Source organism: Osmerus mordax, chromosome 13 (genome assembly GCF_038355195.1).
Source record: "Osmerus mordax isolate fOsmMor3 chromosome 13, fOsmMor3.pri, whole genome shotgun sequence".
Lineage (NCBI taxonomy): Eukaryota > Metazoa > Chordata > Actinopteri > Osmeriformes > Osmeridae > Osmerus > Osmerus mordax.
In genome coordinates, this window is record NC_090062.1 from 16,741,990 (window position 1) to 16,756,232 (window position 14,243).

General features: G+C 45.1%; 2 protein-coding genes across 7 annotated transcripts; one reads left to right on the top strand and one right to left on the bottom strand.

Annotated features, from left to right (window-relative positions):
- Nucleotides 1–2,717: 2,717 nt before the first annotated feature.
- cenpn (centromere protein N) lies at nt 2,718–8,621 on the bottom strand. The gene is made up of 10 exons (XM_067249553.1): nt 8,012–8,621; nt 7,707–7,752; nt 7,545–7,604; nt 7,377–7,450; nt 6,984–7,157; nt 4,428–4,529; nt 4,054–4,111; nt 3,810–3,919; nt 3,440–3,563; nt 2,718–2,922 (listed from the first exon to the last, which is right to left on the bottom strand). Exons 1-10 carry the CDS (start codon nt 8,180–8,182, stop codon nt 2,804–2,806), a joined length of 1,038 nt encoding a protein of 345 aa, XP_067105654.1. The 5' UTR covers nt 8,183–8,621; the 3' UTR covers nt 2,718–2,803.
- Nucleotides 8,622–8,644: 23 nt separating this feature from the next.
- cmc2 (C-x(9)-C motif containing 2) lies at nt 8,645–10,697 on the top strand. 6 transcript variants are annotated; one of them, XM_067249556.1, is made up of 6 exons: nt 8,647–8,684; nt 8,865–8,942; nt 9,260–9,327; nt 9,535–9,605; nt 9,985–10,056; nt 10,291–10,697. In XM_067249556.1, the coding sequence occupies exons 3-6, from the start codon at nt 9,294–9,296 to the stop codon at nt 10,372–10,374; spliced, it is 261 nt and encodes an 86-aa protein (XP_067105657.1). In that variant the 5' UTR covers nt 8,647–8,684; nt 8,865–8,942; nt 9,260–9,293; the 3' UTR covers nt 10,375–10,697. The 6 variants fall into 6 exon arrangements, with proteins under 6 accessions (XP_067105659.1, XP_067105657.1, XP_067105656.1 ...); XM_067249555.1 differs by lacking the exon at nt 8,647–8,684 and adding an exon at nt 8,685–8,751; XM_067249558.1 differs by lacking the exon at nt 9,260–9,327 and having other exon boundaries at nt 8,645–8,684; nt 9,495–9,605.
- The last annotated feature ends 3,546 nt before the right edge of the window (nt 10,698–14,243 follow it).

A 14,243-nucleotide genomic window follows, 5' to 3' on the forward strand; every position in this document is an offset into this window, starting at 1 on the left:
TGGGACAGCTCGCTCTAAAAGGCAAAGAGAGATGAAATGTAATTAGCCAAACAGCACACTGTGCTCGCTTTCCCAGTGTGTTCAACATTCCCCTCCCTGCAGTTCCACTGCGATGGACACCGCATTCAATCAACGACAAGCTGCCTGCTTATTCGTATTATGTAAGAGTCCAGCTCCGACACAGAGCTAGGGATGCCTCAGAGAGCCCGGAGGGACCTGAGCATCCAGGCCAAGGTCACCCGGCTGCCTCAGTGCATCGTGGGAGGAGGGGGCTGACAAACACGCTCTCTACGGGGTCTCGTCGCCGTGCGCAGGCCCGTCAACACGGCAGGACACACAAACACGCTGCTCAACCAGGCGATCGCCCTCGGCTACGGGGAAAATCCCGGCCGGTGTGTGATTAAAGGAGAAGCTGTTGACAGGAGCAGGGTTGAGATCCAGCCCGTGTGTGTTGCAGGCCAGGGAGCCACAGGGCCTGGCTCGCCCTCTCTGAGCTGCTCCTTCCACGACACGCCACAATCATTTCTACCCCCGCTGACACACCCAGGGGGCACCCAGGACACACTGGTGCAGGCAGACAGACAAGCTTGGTTTCTGCCTGATTAAAAAGAGGCAGCGTATATGAGACCCGCTGGGCAGGGCAGGGCAGGGAAGGGCAACACACAGAACAGATTATCACTCGCAATCTGCTTCTGGACTGAGCGACAGGCTCCTTATCAGCGAGCGTGGCTGCTCTGAACAGCTTGAGGGGCTGAAGCTGTGATATTATCTGCGGAGGCACACAATACATATCAGAGTACGCCTGGACGGCAGTTCAGCTGACTAGAGAAACAGTTTCAGAGCTGCATAAATAACTGTCTGTGTGATATCCTAAATCATAACTCATTCTGGCTGCGTGAATAATTCAGAGACATGGCCAGCCAGTAAGAACTAGAGGAATAGCAGTTTGTTGTTTTTATTGGGGCTGGTTAGGGTAGGCTTACATCACCCCCACCATCAGTCCATTCACATTGAACACAGACAGGGATTTCTAAAATATCACAATTACTTGACGCTATTTGACCCCATGTTTGATACTGTTTTTCACAGGTCACTGTCACATGCACGAACCTATCAGATCTCCTTTCAGTTAATGGTGTGTCTGTTCACGTGCCTGTTCAATAATACTGTTCATCGTAAAATGAATAAGCCTAAGTTAACAGGAAAGCATTTATTCAGAGGTGTTCATTAGCTGCATGACATACTTCTGGTTCCTAGTCCTGATTGAAATGCAAATATTAACCTTTATAACAATGAGTGTAGTCAGAGTTGGGACAAATGACTGTCCCAAGACAGAGCCCCATTCATTTTGGGGACTGGGGATAAAAACAGGAATCTACTCCCATTATGTTTCTGAAACTCGAGGCACAGTGGGAAATGAATTCTGGTGAAGTGTCTGACCACTCTGTCCTGATTTACCTGGTGACAACATCCAGATACCAAGCTGTCTATCGTGACCTCTCACGGAATTAATAACCGGCTAACTCACTCATCATTCAAGCGAATGGCCCAATGATAACAGGCAACTAAAATTAATGATGTCCGTATCTGAATGCAAACAGTCAACATGTAATGTATTGTATTTGCCTTACCTATCAATACACGGGCTATGTGTGCATTTCACGCTGATTTTATTAAAACCATAGTACTGTACAAGTCAAATAGCTAGCAGGGCTAGCTAACTCAAAGGAAGGAGCGAGAATCGTTGGACTGCTGTTGGTGTCATGATAGCCGTAGACATTGTAGGCTAAATGAGATACAGGTTACCAACGATACTTTTGAAAGATACGATGAAGCTATCTAGATAGATACAAACTGTCAGGCTGAATGGTGTGTGGGACACTGCTAGCTGATGACTTGCGATTTTCTCATTCATTAGAACAGACACAATACGCATGCTAAAAACGATAGCACCATTCAATTCACCGGCAAGTTAAGATGAACTATAACCCGCAAACTGGCCTCTTATCAAGACTTGTCTGGCTAACGTTGCAGCTACAGTACCTTTACTCCGTGAGACTTCACTAGATGCATGTTCAGCGCTGGCGTGTTAGGGAGAATCTTCCCACATCCCTCCACAGTACAGAGGATGTTAGTCCGCACTTCTTTGGTTAGCTCCACGACGGACGGTTGGATAATTTCTCTTTGCTGTGAAAGAGCTTCTTCGCTGCATTTTGGTCTCAGGGAGGAAACGTTGCCGTTGTTGTGAGCTTCCCCCGTTGCAGAGGCAGCCATGTTTCTGTTGACGACCGACTCGCCGCGGTTCCTGAGACGGCAGTGTGTACGGTACAGTAGGATCCGCTTAGGTGGGCGGGGCATGGGCGGTGGAGGTTGCCTTTAATCGAGTCTTCTTGCTTCTGAATCTGCGCTGAATTAATCAATTTGAGATTTAGCTTGGTTCACACTGAAACATCTCGAGAGACTCATTATAGTACAAGTCACTCAAATACAGGGTTACTCGTGGAGCAATCAATGATAATTAAACTCATAAGATTAACTTGTATTCAGATTAGTTCTTGTAATACGTTTATTTACATACAGGAGTAAAAACAGACGAGTATAATATTTTCCTATTATATTAAAGGAAAATCAATATGTACTGTATATGTATGACGGTAATGACATAAGGCTAAAAATTAAAATAACAGAAGCCTTGTGAAATAACAGTATGTCTTAAATAAAACATACTGTAAAAAAAAAAAAGTAAACACATTCCTGAAATACATAAGAAATAAAATAAAAGGTGGAAAATGCATTTTCAATTTCAGTTCTGTGGATGCTGCCTCTGTGAAGAACCCAAGCCCTTGTCTGTGATGACAAAGTAGTTCCTTCCTTTCTGGGTGATGGAGGAGAGCAGGGGTGTGACAGGTGTGGAGACCATTCCTGTTGAAGACAAAGCAGACCTCTCAACACGTGGTAAAGCACATCCCGTCGGTTGCCCGACATGCGTTAGTCCCCACGGAAAAAAAGAATGTGACCAACACAAACATCCATTCTCCTGCATTAAACACACAACCAGAATCATGCCCGCCTGCAGCCACAGACTCCATGACTATTACTTCCAGTTCGTCTCCTGTCCTCTTGTGGCCACGGAAGGAAGTGAATAAATTAAACAGGATTTCTGGGCTCCTGAGACTGAGGCTGTTCGTTCATACAGCCGGTCTGTCGGAGCCCACGCATCAGGATACTTAGAGGCAGACCTGAGGTGTGGGGAGTCAGGTGGCTGAGCGGTTAGGGAATCAGGCTAGTAATCTGAAGGTTGCCAGTTTGATTCCCGGCCGTGTCAAATGACGTTGTGTCCTTGGGAAAGGCACTTCACCCTGCTTGCCTCAGGGGAAATGTTCCTGTACTTACTGTAAGTCGCTCTGGATAAGAGCGTCTGCTAAATGACTAAATGTACCTGAGGACACGCAGTGCTTGAGGGACTCCAGGAGGTTGGGACTGGCGAACTTGACCACACATCTGAAAGGCTCTTCCCTCCCCGTCATGAGGTTGTTGGAGTTGTCTTTGAACCTGGTCTCTAGCTGAGAGGAGAGCACAGGCATTTTATCCAACGCGACGTAACGCACAGGGGGGATTTGAACCTAGGACCTCTGGATCTGCGGTCGAAAAGCCCTAGTCAATGAGCTACGCTTTAACATCTTACACAAACGCCCATACAAACACTCAAGTTAATCTATAACACCCTTGTATCTATCCGTGAGAGCAAGTCTGCAAGTTGTAGTTAGGGGGTTATGCACTAAATGTACACCAGCAGATGACATGGTTACCTTGTAGATGGCGGTTTGCAGTTCTGGGACTTTACCACTGCCAAATGCCTCACAAGCCATTTGAATCCTGTTTCCGGCATTTTCTGCTTGCTCTCTCTCTATGTTGGGATCTGTAAACAGATAAAAGATAAATCGAATATATATATAGAGATTTTTTTATGGTCTCAAAGTGAAGCATCAACAACACATAACTCGATCCATCAACATGATCTAGTACAGGCAACGCCATGTCCAATTACATTACTTTTTGGGGGTGCGATATTTTCCTGAAGTGGGTGTTGTTGGTACTTTGTAGAAAACACCTGTTATTGTACAAAAAAGAGAACATTTGTAAAAAAATATCCATGCAATTCAAATTTCTATTTAATAAAAATGCCTAAACTATTTTACTCTAACTTAAACGTAATTTCATGCATTACTTTTTAAATCATGTTTAATTGTATAAGGTGTTTTTACGTGAAGCAGATGGTGTCTGCCTTGTGTATGAAAAGTGCTGAATAAATAAAGGGCCTTGCAATACAACAGTGCAACCTTTCAGGGATGGTGACACAGAGAGGTCACAGAGAGGTCACAGAGAGGTCACAGAGAGGTCACAGAGGAGAGGTCAGCTAGTCCTACCTGCTGGTACTGTCTCATCAGTAAGTCTCTGATGGACGCCAGTTTGCGTCCGCTGAGTTGAGCGTCCTTCACGGAGCAGTACCCACAAGCCAGAACCAGAGCCTGCAGAACCCAGGGAACAGGAAGGGCATTTAGAACTCCCCCACAGGACCCAGGGAGGGCATTTAGAACACCCCCACAGGACCCAGGGAGGGCATTTAGAACTCCCCCACAGGACCCAGGGAGGGCATTTAGAACTCCCCCACAGGACCCAGGAAGGGCATTTAGAACACCCCCACAGGATCCAGGGAGGGCATTTAGAACACCCCCACAGGACCCAGGGAGGGCATTTAGAACTCCCCCACAGGACCCAGGGAGGGCATTTAGAACACCCCCACAGGACCCAGGGAGGGCATTTAGAACTCCCCCACAGGACCCAGGGAGGGCATTTAGAACACCCCCACAGGACCCAGGGAGGGCATTTAGAACTCCCCCACAGGACCCAGGGAGGGCATTTAGAACTCCCCCACAGGACCCAGGAAGGGCATTTAGAACACACCCACAGGACCCAGGGAGGGCATTTAGAACACCCCCACAGGACCCAGGGAGGGCATTTAGAACACCCCCACAGGACCCAGGGAGGGCATTTAGAACACCCCCACAGGACCCAGGGAGGGCATTTAGAACTCCCCCACAGGACCCAGGGAGGGCATTTAGAACACACCCACAGGACCCAGGAAGGGCATTTAGAACACACCCACAGGACCCAGGAAGGGCATTTAGAACACCCCCACAGGACCCAGGGAGGGCATTTAGAACACCCCCACAGGACCCAGGGAGGGCATTTAGAACTCCCCCACAGGACCCAGGGAGGGCATTTAGAACTCCCCCACAGGACCCAGGAAGGGCATTTAGAACACACCCACAGGACCCAGGAAGGGCATTTAGAACACACCCACAGGACCCAGGAAGGGCATTTAGAACTCCCCCACAGGACCCAGGGAGGGCATTTAGAACTCCCCCACAGGACCCAGGGAGGGCATTTAGAACACCCCCACAGTACCCAGGGAGGGTATTTAGAACACCCCCACAGTACCCAGGGAGGGTATTTAGAACACCCCCACAGGACCCAGGGAGGGCATTTAGAACTCCCCCACAGGACCCAGGGAGGGCATTTAGAACTCCCCCACAGGACCCAGGGAGGGCATTTAGAACTCCCCCACAGGACCCAGGGAGGGCATTTAGAACACCCCCACAGGACCCAGGGAGGGCATTTAGAACACCCCCACAGGACCCAGGGAGGGCATTTAGAACTCCCCCACAGGACCCAGGGAGGGCATTTAGAACTCCCCCACAGGACCCAGGGAGGGCATTTAGAACACCCCCACAGGACCCAGGGAGGGCATTTAGAACACCCCCACAGTACCCAGGGAGGGTATTTAGAACACCCCCACAGGACCCAGGGAGGGCATTTAGAACTCCCCCACAGGACCCAGGGAGGGCATTTAGAACACCCCCACAGGACCCAGGGAGGGCATTTAGAACACCCCCACAGGACCCAGGGAGGGCATTTAGAACACCCCCACAGGACCCAGGAAGGGCATTTAGAACTCCCCCACAGGACCCAGGGAGGGCATTTAGAACACCCCCACAGGACCCAGGGAGGGCATTTAGAACACCCCCACAGGACCCAGGAAGGGCATTTAGAACACCCCCACAGGACCCAGGGAGGGCATTTAGAACACCCCCACAGGACCCAGGGAGGGCATTTAGAACTCCCCCACAGGACCCAGGGAGGGCATTTAGAACACCCCCACAGGACCCAGGGAGGGCATTTAGAACACCCCCACAGGACCCAGGGAGGGCATTTAGAACTCCCCCACAGGACCCAGGGAGGGCATTTAGAACACTCCCACAAATCTTTGCTTTTAGTCACACCTCCTGTTTTGTACTGTGGTGTTTTGTTCAAGGCAATGAGCATTTACATGATGTGTGTGTGTTTTTTTCACTGTTTAACATGGCAAAAAAAAACAATTTCATTGTACAGCTGCACTCAGCGCATTGATTCGCTCAGACCCTTTTTCCCCTGCTCGCGTTCTCTCTCACTTCAACAGACCCATATGTTAATAGCCTATGGAAGCAAATCTGTGACAATTTTTTGAATTGTAAAAGGCATTGAATACTTAATATTGACATTTAAACACCACTGAATTTGTTGGTTTTGAATTCACCTCTTTATAAATTGAAATGTATTTCAGTGTAAAAAAAAAAAAATCAGATCCAAAAATTTAAGGTTCAAAAATTCAGTTTGTTCAAATTAAAATTTGAGCCTGAATGCAATCGAACCATCTTACTTCTCCTCGAGATGGTTTGATTACATTCAGGCTCCATTGCCTTACCTATCCTTGATATCCAGAATGTTACAATCAGAATTTTTTGGGCTCAAATTTTTTAGGTAAAAATTTTGTGGATCTGAATTTCACCATATAGCCTTACCTGATTCCTAATCATAGGGGTTAAAGAAGAAAAAAACGTTTTTGGAGTTTAGTTACACTTTGATACATTCCCTCCTCTCACCTGGTTGAGCAGAGGTCTGTGCTTAGCCGTCAAGTTGCTCACAAACACATACGGTGTCTGAAGATGGTGGACAACGTATGTAGGCTTCATGTGGTTCGGACGAGTGAAGCTGTCGCCCCAGGCAACACGTATCCAGACAGCCTCGTCCGTATGCTTCTTGATCTTGATTGACACCTGGGAGAGGGATGATTAACAGGGGGGGTTGTGAACTACGTTGGGCCCAACATGAAACATGCTATGAGTCGTTATTTGTCAGAATGCGTGAATCCATAATCTGGTCTGAAACTGACCCAGGACAGATGAGGTAGTGACAATTTGTGAATGGATTACACATGGAATTTGACAATGATTTGAAAGATTAAAATAGAATATATATATATATATATTTCCTACATGACTGATGATCTGCTTGAGGTGGGTTTTGAACTTGTTCTTGAACTGGCTCAGCTCAGTGGACTGGCTCTCGTCTGGGTAGAGATAAGGACTGCGGTGAGAAGCTGCTTTCAAAAGAACATGTTCTAAACGGTTAGCTTGTTAGAGGAAAAACACAGGTGACCATACCTACAGCATCCAGGAACTGGTACGCATACCACATCCCATGGTTAGGGTTATCAATGACGTCTGTAAAAGAAAGAGGCGTCGTTGACGCACCGGGACAGGGGATCACGTCAGAGAATCTAGTCAAGAAACTTGGTTAGCAATAAACACTTAAATTTCACTTACACAGCATTTCGAGTTCTGTGATGTGTTTAACTGTCAGGCCATTTTCCTAAAAAGGAGTGAAGCGGGCAGAACATGATTTTTTGTTTAATTATTTGTAAAATCTTTTCACAGTCGAATGGCAGTAGAAATAGCTGTAGCATCTAAGATCATTTTCTACCATCTAGTACTCTACGACTCTGGTGCTACCGACCTGTGTGACAAGGTAGCTAGCCTAAGCTAGCCTATCAAGTATAGCTAGCTAATTATATAAAGCACTACAGTGCAAGTATCTGTTTAGAAACATTGTGCAGACGTCTGCTATCTACCTCGCAAAGCACGAGTATGTCCTCCGTCAGTACAGCTTTCGTTAGCTTGAAGTTCAGTGACATGATTTGCTGCCTCGAAAAATGAGCCCATTTGGTCAGCATTGTCTGTAAAGACTGCGCCGGAATCTGTCGTATCAGCTTTTGTAATATCCGAATCGTCGACTCATCCATGATTTCACTTCTAAAATACTACCAAGGAGACTTCAACACAAACGGTCCTTAGTTACAGTACAAACGATCAGAAATAGTTTTCAGCTCAAATTCCAAACAAGCCGCCCAAGACTTAATCGACCAATAGAAATAGTTTGTGACGTAATTTCCTTTCGTCTTACGTTTGAATTTTGTCGCCGTCTGCTGGAGTGGAGTTCAAACTTCCGTTAAATTATACTAGGGAGGGAGCCTTTAAATATGATTTAAAATGTTTTACATCGTCTATTCATATCAGCAAACTTGATACACAACCTCGTGCTTTGTACTTTAATGAGGGACTGTTAGAAGATTTCTGTCTTATGCAGTGTAGCCTCATCACCAAGCTGTTGTAGGACCCGCCTTTGTGATAAAGAATCAATTTCATTGGATAATAACCGAACTTCTGCGGATGTTTATTTGTTACTCTGAGTTGTCAATCATATGACGATCCTCAATAGCTGGTTCCTTCGATGTTATGAAAGTGGTAGGCTAGCGTTTTGGTGTTTGTGCTATATATTTACATTGCATATTGCTGTCAAGAAATAACTTTGGTAAATTAAAGATATGTCGTGATTGTTGCAATCAATGTATTTAATAGGTTCTGAACGTTTCGTTTAACTCGTTCAGTGGTAAACACGAGTGACATAGGCTATTTGTCCTTCAGTGGAACGTCTGTGTTTGGTGAAACAGCAATTCTACAATATTCCCCGGAATTATCTCAAATGATACAGTCATCGAACTGGTGAGTGATTCAAACTATTCGTAATTGTCTACATACCCACAGGTGTAGGACTACATATAGCAAGTTTTCGTTGTTACCTTGAATCACTGACGCAGCGTAGTTAGCAAGTCTACCTTTACTTGATAATTAACTTGCATGTGAGTTTCCTGATGATTAGGAACGAGTAACATGGATATGAGAAAAATCCGTGTTGTTCTATAGCTAGTGCCCGTCAGCCCTAACATTGTTGCATTTCTACTCCGCACGTCTTTGCTGAGTAATATTTACAGCATTTACGTAATTGGTTCCTTAAATAATACTCTCCCTTGTCGTTCCAGGTAAGTGTTTAGCAGACAGAACATCCTCATCGCCATGGCACAGGATGGAGAGGGGTTTGGAGGATGTAGTATCCTTTAGAATAGTTGTATTACGCCTGGAACGTCGTAAAACCATGGCTTCCTGTATATAGGCATATACCGGTATAAATATATAAATGTATAACGTATTGTAACTTTACATAACTACATATTAATGTTTACAAATAGCATTAGTGTTGTTTATTTTTCTTCCCAGTATTGTTGGAGTTTAAGCCCTTAGCTCAGAATGCACTCAGACCTGTCGCCTCACCTGCACACAGATGAGTGTAATGAGCTGATAACGCTGTTGAAACAGTGCCACAAGGAGGTGAGCTTTCTCTCTCCTTACACAGCTATCGCACAGCAAACACACAGCTGACGCACAGCTAACACACCTAACACTCAGCAGAAACACAGCTGACGCACAGCTGACGCACAGCTGACGCACAGCTATCGCACAGCAAACGCACAGGTAACACACAGGTAACACACAGGTAACACACAGGTAACACACAGGCGCGCTGGCACCCCCGGCAAAAAGTGACGAGGCACTCCAATCTCCACATACTAAAGTATATACTTGACAATTTCATTCAATCATTATTATCATTGTCATTATTTGAACTACAGTGTTAGAGTGACTCATGCTGGCATCGTACCTCCATCGTCACTGTGCTCAGCGACCGTCTTTTCTCTTGTTTCTGCAGCACAACGTCTTGAGGTTCTTTGGCACGTGTAACGACATGGACCGTGCCATGCGGGTGTGTCTCAAGACGGAGGTAAGAGCTGTTTCTGAATAATAATAATAGCATAATCATTTGTTAATCTAACATCATTTACTGGCAATTACAAAGCAACGTACATTTGGTGGTGGTGGTGGTGGTGGTGGGGATTTGAACCTACGACAACTGCAGTCAACCACTGAAGTATTTCCTGTGTTTCAGGAAGCTTGTGTGGATGTGTAGCTGCAGCACTGCACTCGTACTTAGTTTGTCTCCCCGTCCTCTCCACAGCGTCTGGCCAGAAGGGAGCGCAGCCAGCAGCACGCCAAGGACATGCAGAAGAGGTTAAAGGAAGGGCCGAAGGAGCCGTTCTGAGGGGCAGGCAGAGCCACAGTCATGCCCAGGATGGTGGCCCGAGCCTGGGCACACACCTGGAGGAGTCCCTGGGGCTGTTTGGAGACACCCACGGCACCCTGGTGCCTCTGGATCCCTGGAGACACATAGGACTCAATCCATCGGTCATCTTTATTTATATGCGCGGATTTTAAAAACAAGTATCAACCGAAGTGCGGTACATTTGAAATGTAAGCAGAAATTAGTACATACAGCAGGAGATAGAGCCGTTTCAAATTGTGCGTTGATTCACCAACACTGGATTCCTTTTGAATAAAGAAGGAACGGAGTAAGGTTTTACTGGACTACCCTTTTGTTGTTGTTTTTTTTAAGGTTTGAAGGTTGACAATTTCAGTCAATAAATCCATCAGTCATCACACGCTGTCTCCATCAGTGAAAACAAAAGCTTCAGTTTTTGACCCTCCGGCCCGTCTGGCTGAGATATGGCGCGTGTTATCAGAGTGGCTGAAGCCCTTTCAGAGAATACTGCACACCTGAGGGCTATTCTGGGCCGTGGTCGATTTGTAAGTCGGTCAACCACATCAGTCATCTGAACAGTCTGCTCCCCACACACACACACGCACACACACGTTCACACACTCACACTTCCCCTCCATCCATGGGGGAGCACACACACACACACACCCCTTCCCCTCCACCTGTGTGGGAGAGGAAACATCTGGACTCCGAGGCCTCCGAGGCGGGGTCTTCTCTGATCACTCGCTCATTCTTCTGGATCCTTCCAAAATAACAATTACCTCCCCCTCACTATCCATTATCTGCCTCCTCCATCAGGAAGGAGCTGTGATGATAGCTTGTGAACGTGATCCCCCTGGCCAATCACCAAACAGGAAGTAGTTGGGGTGAGACAAGGCAACTGTCGAGCGCCTCTGGAACGTCAGAGGATGGCATCTGTTGAGACTGTTGCTTCTCAAACACACAGAGATAAGACTGGGTTTTAAACGATTTAGACATCTGCGCAACACAGACGACTTCTTGCTTCTAATATTGTTTGTTCTACTAAAAGCGAAATACAAAACAGCGTGTGCTTGGCAACACGGTACAAAAACCTGCTCCAACCAATTACACTTGTTCAGGTGAGCTCACCTAAGAAGCTCTCTAAAAAATATTATTACTAAACAAAAACAAGTAATTGACCATGTGTAATGGCTGCAACACCACCTGTTGAGGACAGAACGAGAGCAACTTTCGAGAAGGAAAAAGGAAATGAAAGAGAGATGACAGTAGGGGAGTTCTACCATCCTATTAGAATGGTAGAATGACTCAGGTGAATGACTCGGCTGTCAGTACTGAAAACCAGAACTACTGGTAGTTTTCATTGCGGTGCATCTTCACGCTTTGAGAATAGCGATTGAAATCCCTGGTTGGGTTTGCCAGGTTGTTCGCCACACAAGCATACGCTGAAAGTAGGCTATCCAATGTTTAAGCATTCACCTTAAGGCATATTCAGAGTTGTAACTGAACATTCATCTCACTCTTTCAGATCTTGTTTGTGAAAACACATTCAGTAAATATTTGTGAGACTGACTTTGATTTTTGATCATGCTTCAAAGGGTCTGAAGGCAAACATTTTTTTGTGTCGAACAACTTAGCAACTTCAGTTCAAACGCACAGCAATTGAGGAAATTACTGACATTATTTATTCAAAGCAACTCACCCCCTCACAATCACAATGTAAGGATACAGCATCTCACTGACACAAGATGTACAACTTCTAAGGCACCCCAAGGTGTGATTTGAGAGACTAAGAACAAGCTGGAAATCTTGACATGCTATACAGTGTACAAGTAATGAGATGCATACGTCATATGGACAGAAAACAAAAACAACAGAATATTGGCCTTAAGAGACATATTCAAGGATGCATTTTCAACTAATTTCACGAGTATTAAATAAAATAAATTACGTGAAATTATATAAATTCATTTGTGTTTTAGATATAAATCCTTGCACAGGGTCAGACACTCCAACCACCAATATATTATATACTTTCATTTTCTTGTGACGCTAAAATAATCGTCTATCTTATTGTAACATAAATAAGGGAAATATTGGTTGTACAAGCGCTAAATAATTAGCAAAATAATGAACAATATTATTATCCAAAACATTAAAAACTGGATAAATTAGGGTCTATTATTAGCAGTAGCAATCAGTGCAGCATGACATTTCTTTTATCCATGTTTATCCTTTTGGGTATTGACTATAGTTCCAAAAATGGCTTTAAGTAAAAATAATATTGATTGGCCTACACTAATTTGAAATCTGGGGAAAAGAAATCTTTGGATTGATTCAAGTCCTTCCCTCGTATACAAAGTTACGTTAAATAAAACAAACGAAAATCGTTTTCACAGATCATTAAATAAATTATCATTAACTGTACACAGTGACACGAGAACAGACATGCTTCCGGTTACTGGAGTCGCTGGATGCTGCAGGCTACGTACAGTGGTCATGTTCTTGGTTTGAACATTTAAAAGTCTTTAGCGTATCTTGTGTCATTTGGGGTTTTAGTTTAGGTGTTTGAGAAAACGGAGGACAGTTTAGTGTGGGAGAGGATGCGTCCAGACAAGCCGGATGTCACGGCACGAGCCTGGAGCTTCAGCGCAAAATTTCAAATAAATACAAAAATAAATTGTGCAACATTTCTACCAATGGCAATACAAAACATAACCTGAAATATAAAAGTATCTTCACAGGCAACACATTTATCTACAATATCATACATGCATTCAATTAGCCTACACAATTTAACAGCCTACGCGGTTTTATCTATTGATTTCCTGAATGATACAAAAAAAATAACATTCACAGGACTACGTACATGAACCACTCTGGCATGAGTATATTTCTCGTTTCCTGAAGCAATCATTACATGCATGGATGGACACGTGTCCACTGCATCACTACTGCATGTCAACGACAGACGACAAAAAAAATGCAGTGACCAGATTGATTACTTTGGGACAAACCACCTATATATGTATATATATATATATGATTTATGTGCTTTACAAAAATACACAGTCAACCGATTGCACCGAGTGCAAGGTAATATCAAAATAATCATCTGAACTTTTCAGACAAAACACACTTTAAACGCTACCAAAAGTTGACCATCCAGGTGTAAAAACCAGGAGATGGGCATGATTCAAAACTGGAATAACCCACTGAGCTAAAGCCTTATAGGCCCCAGCTGTCTGTGCAGTGAACAAGGGTGAGGTTAGTCCACCCTGCAAACATGGGTCAGTGGATCGTTCATGCTCTACTGTGTCACAGTAGTCGTGCAGCGCTACACTTCCTGGAAGATTCCTGTCTGAATACACCTGATTGGCTGTTGTGTCGAGCTGGGAGGAGTATGATTAGTTTAGGGTTCAATCTGTTGAACCACACCAGCTCTGTCCAAACATACGCATCACATGTCCCATCAATTGTGTTCAACCCTGGTCCTCAGGGCCCAAAGTCCTGCATGTTTTAGATGATTCTTTCATACCTGTTTTTAATAAATGGGTTGACAGGCTTCTGCAGAGCTTCCTAATGATGTTTGAATCAGGTGTGTTGGAGCAGGGAAACATCTAGAACATACAGGACAGTGGGCCTTGAGGACTAGGGTTGACCCTGTCATAAAACATGTGGGGAAAAGAGGGTGGACTCGCACTCGCTCTCGCTCTCACTCTCTCTCTGTCTCTCTCTCTGTCTCTCTCTCTGTCTCTCTCTCTGTCTCTCTCTCTGTCTCTCTCTCTGTCTCTCTCTCTCTGTGTCTCTCTCTCTGTCTCTCTCTCTGTCTCTCTCTCTGTCTCTCTCTCTGTATCTCAGCTCTTCGCCACCAA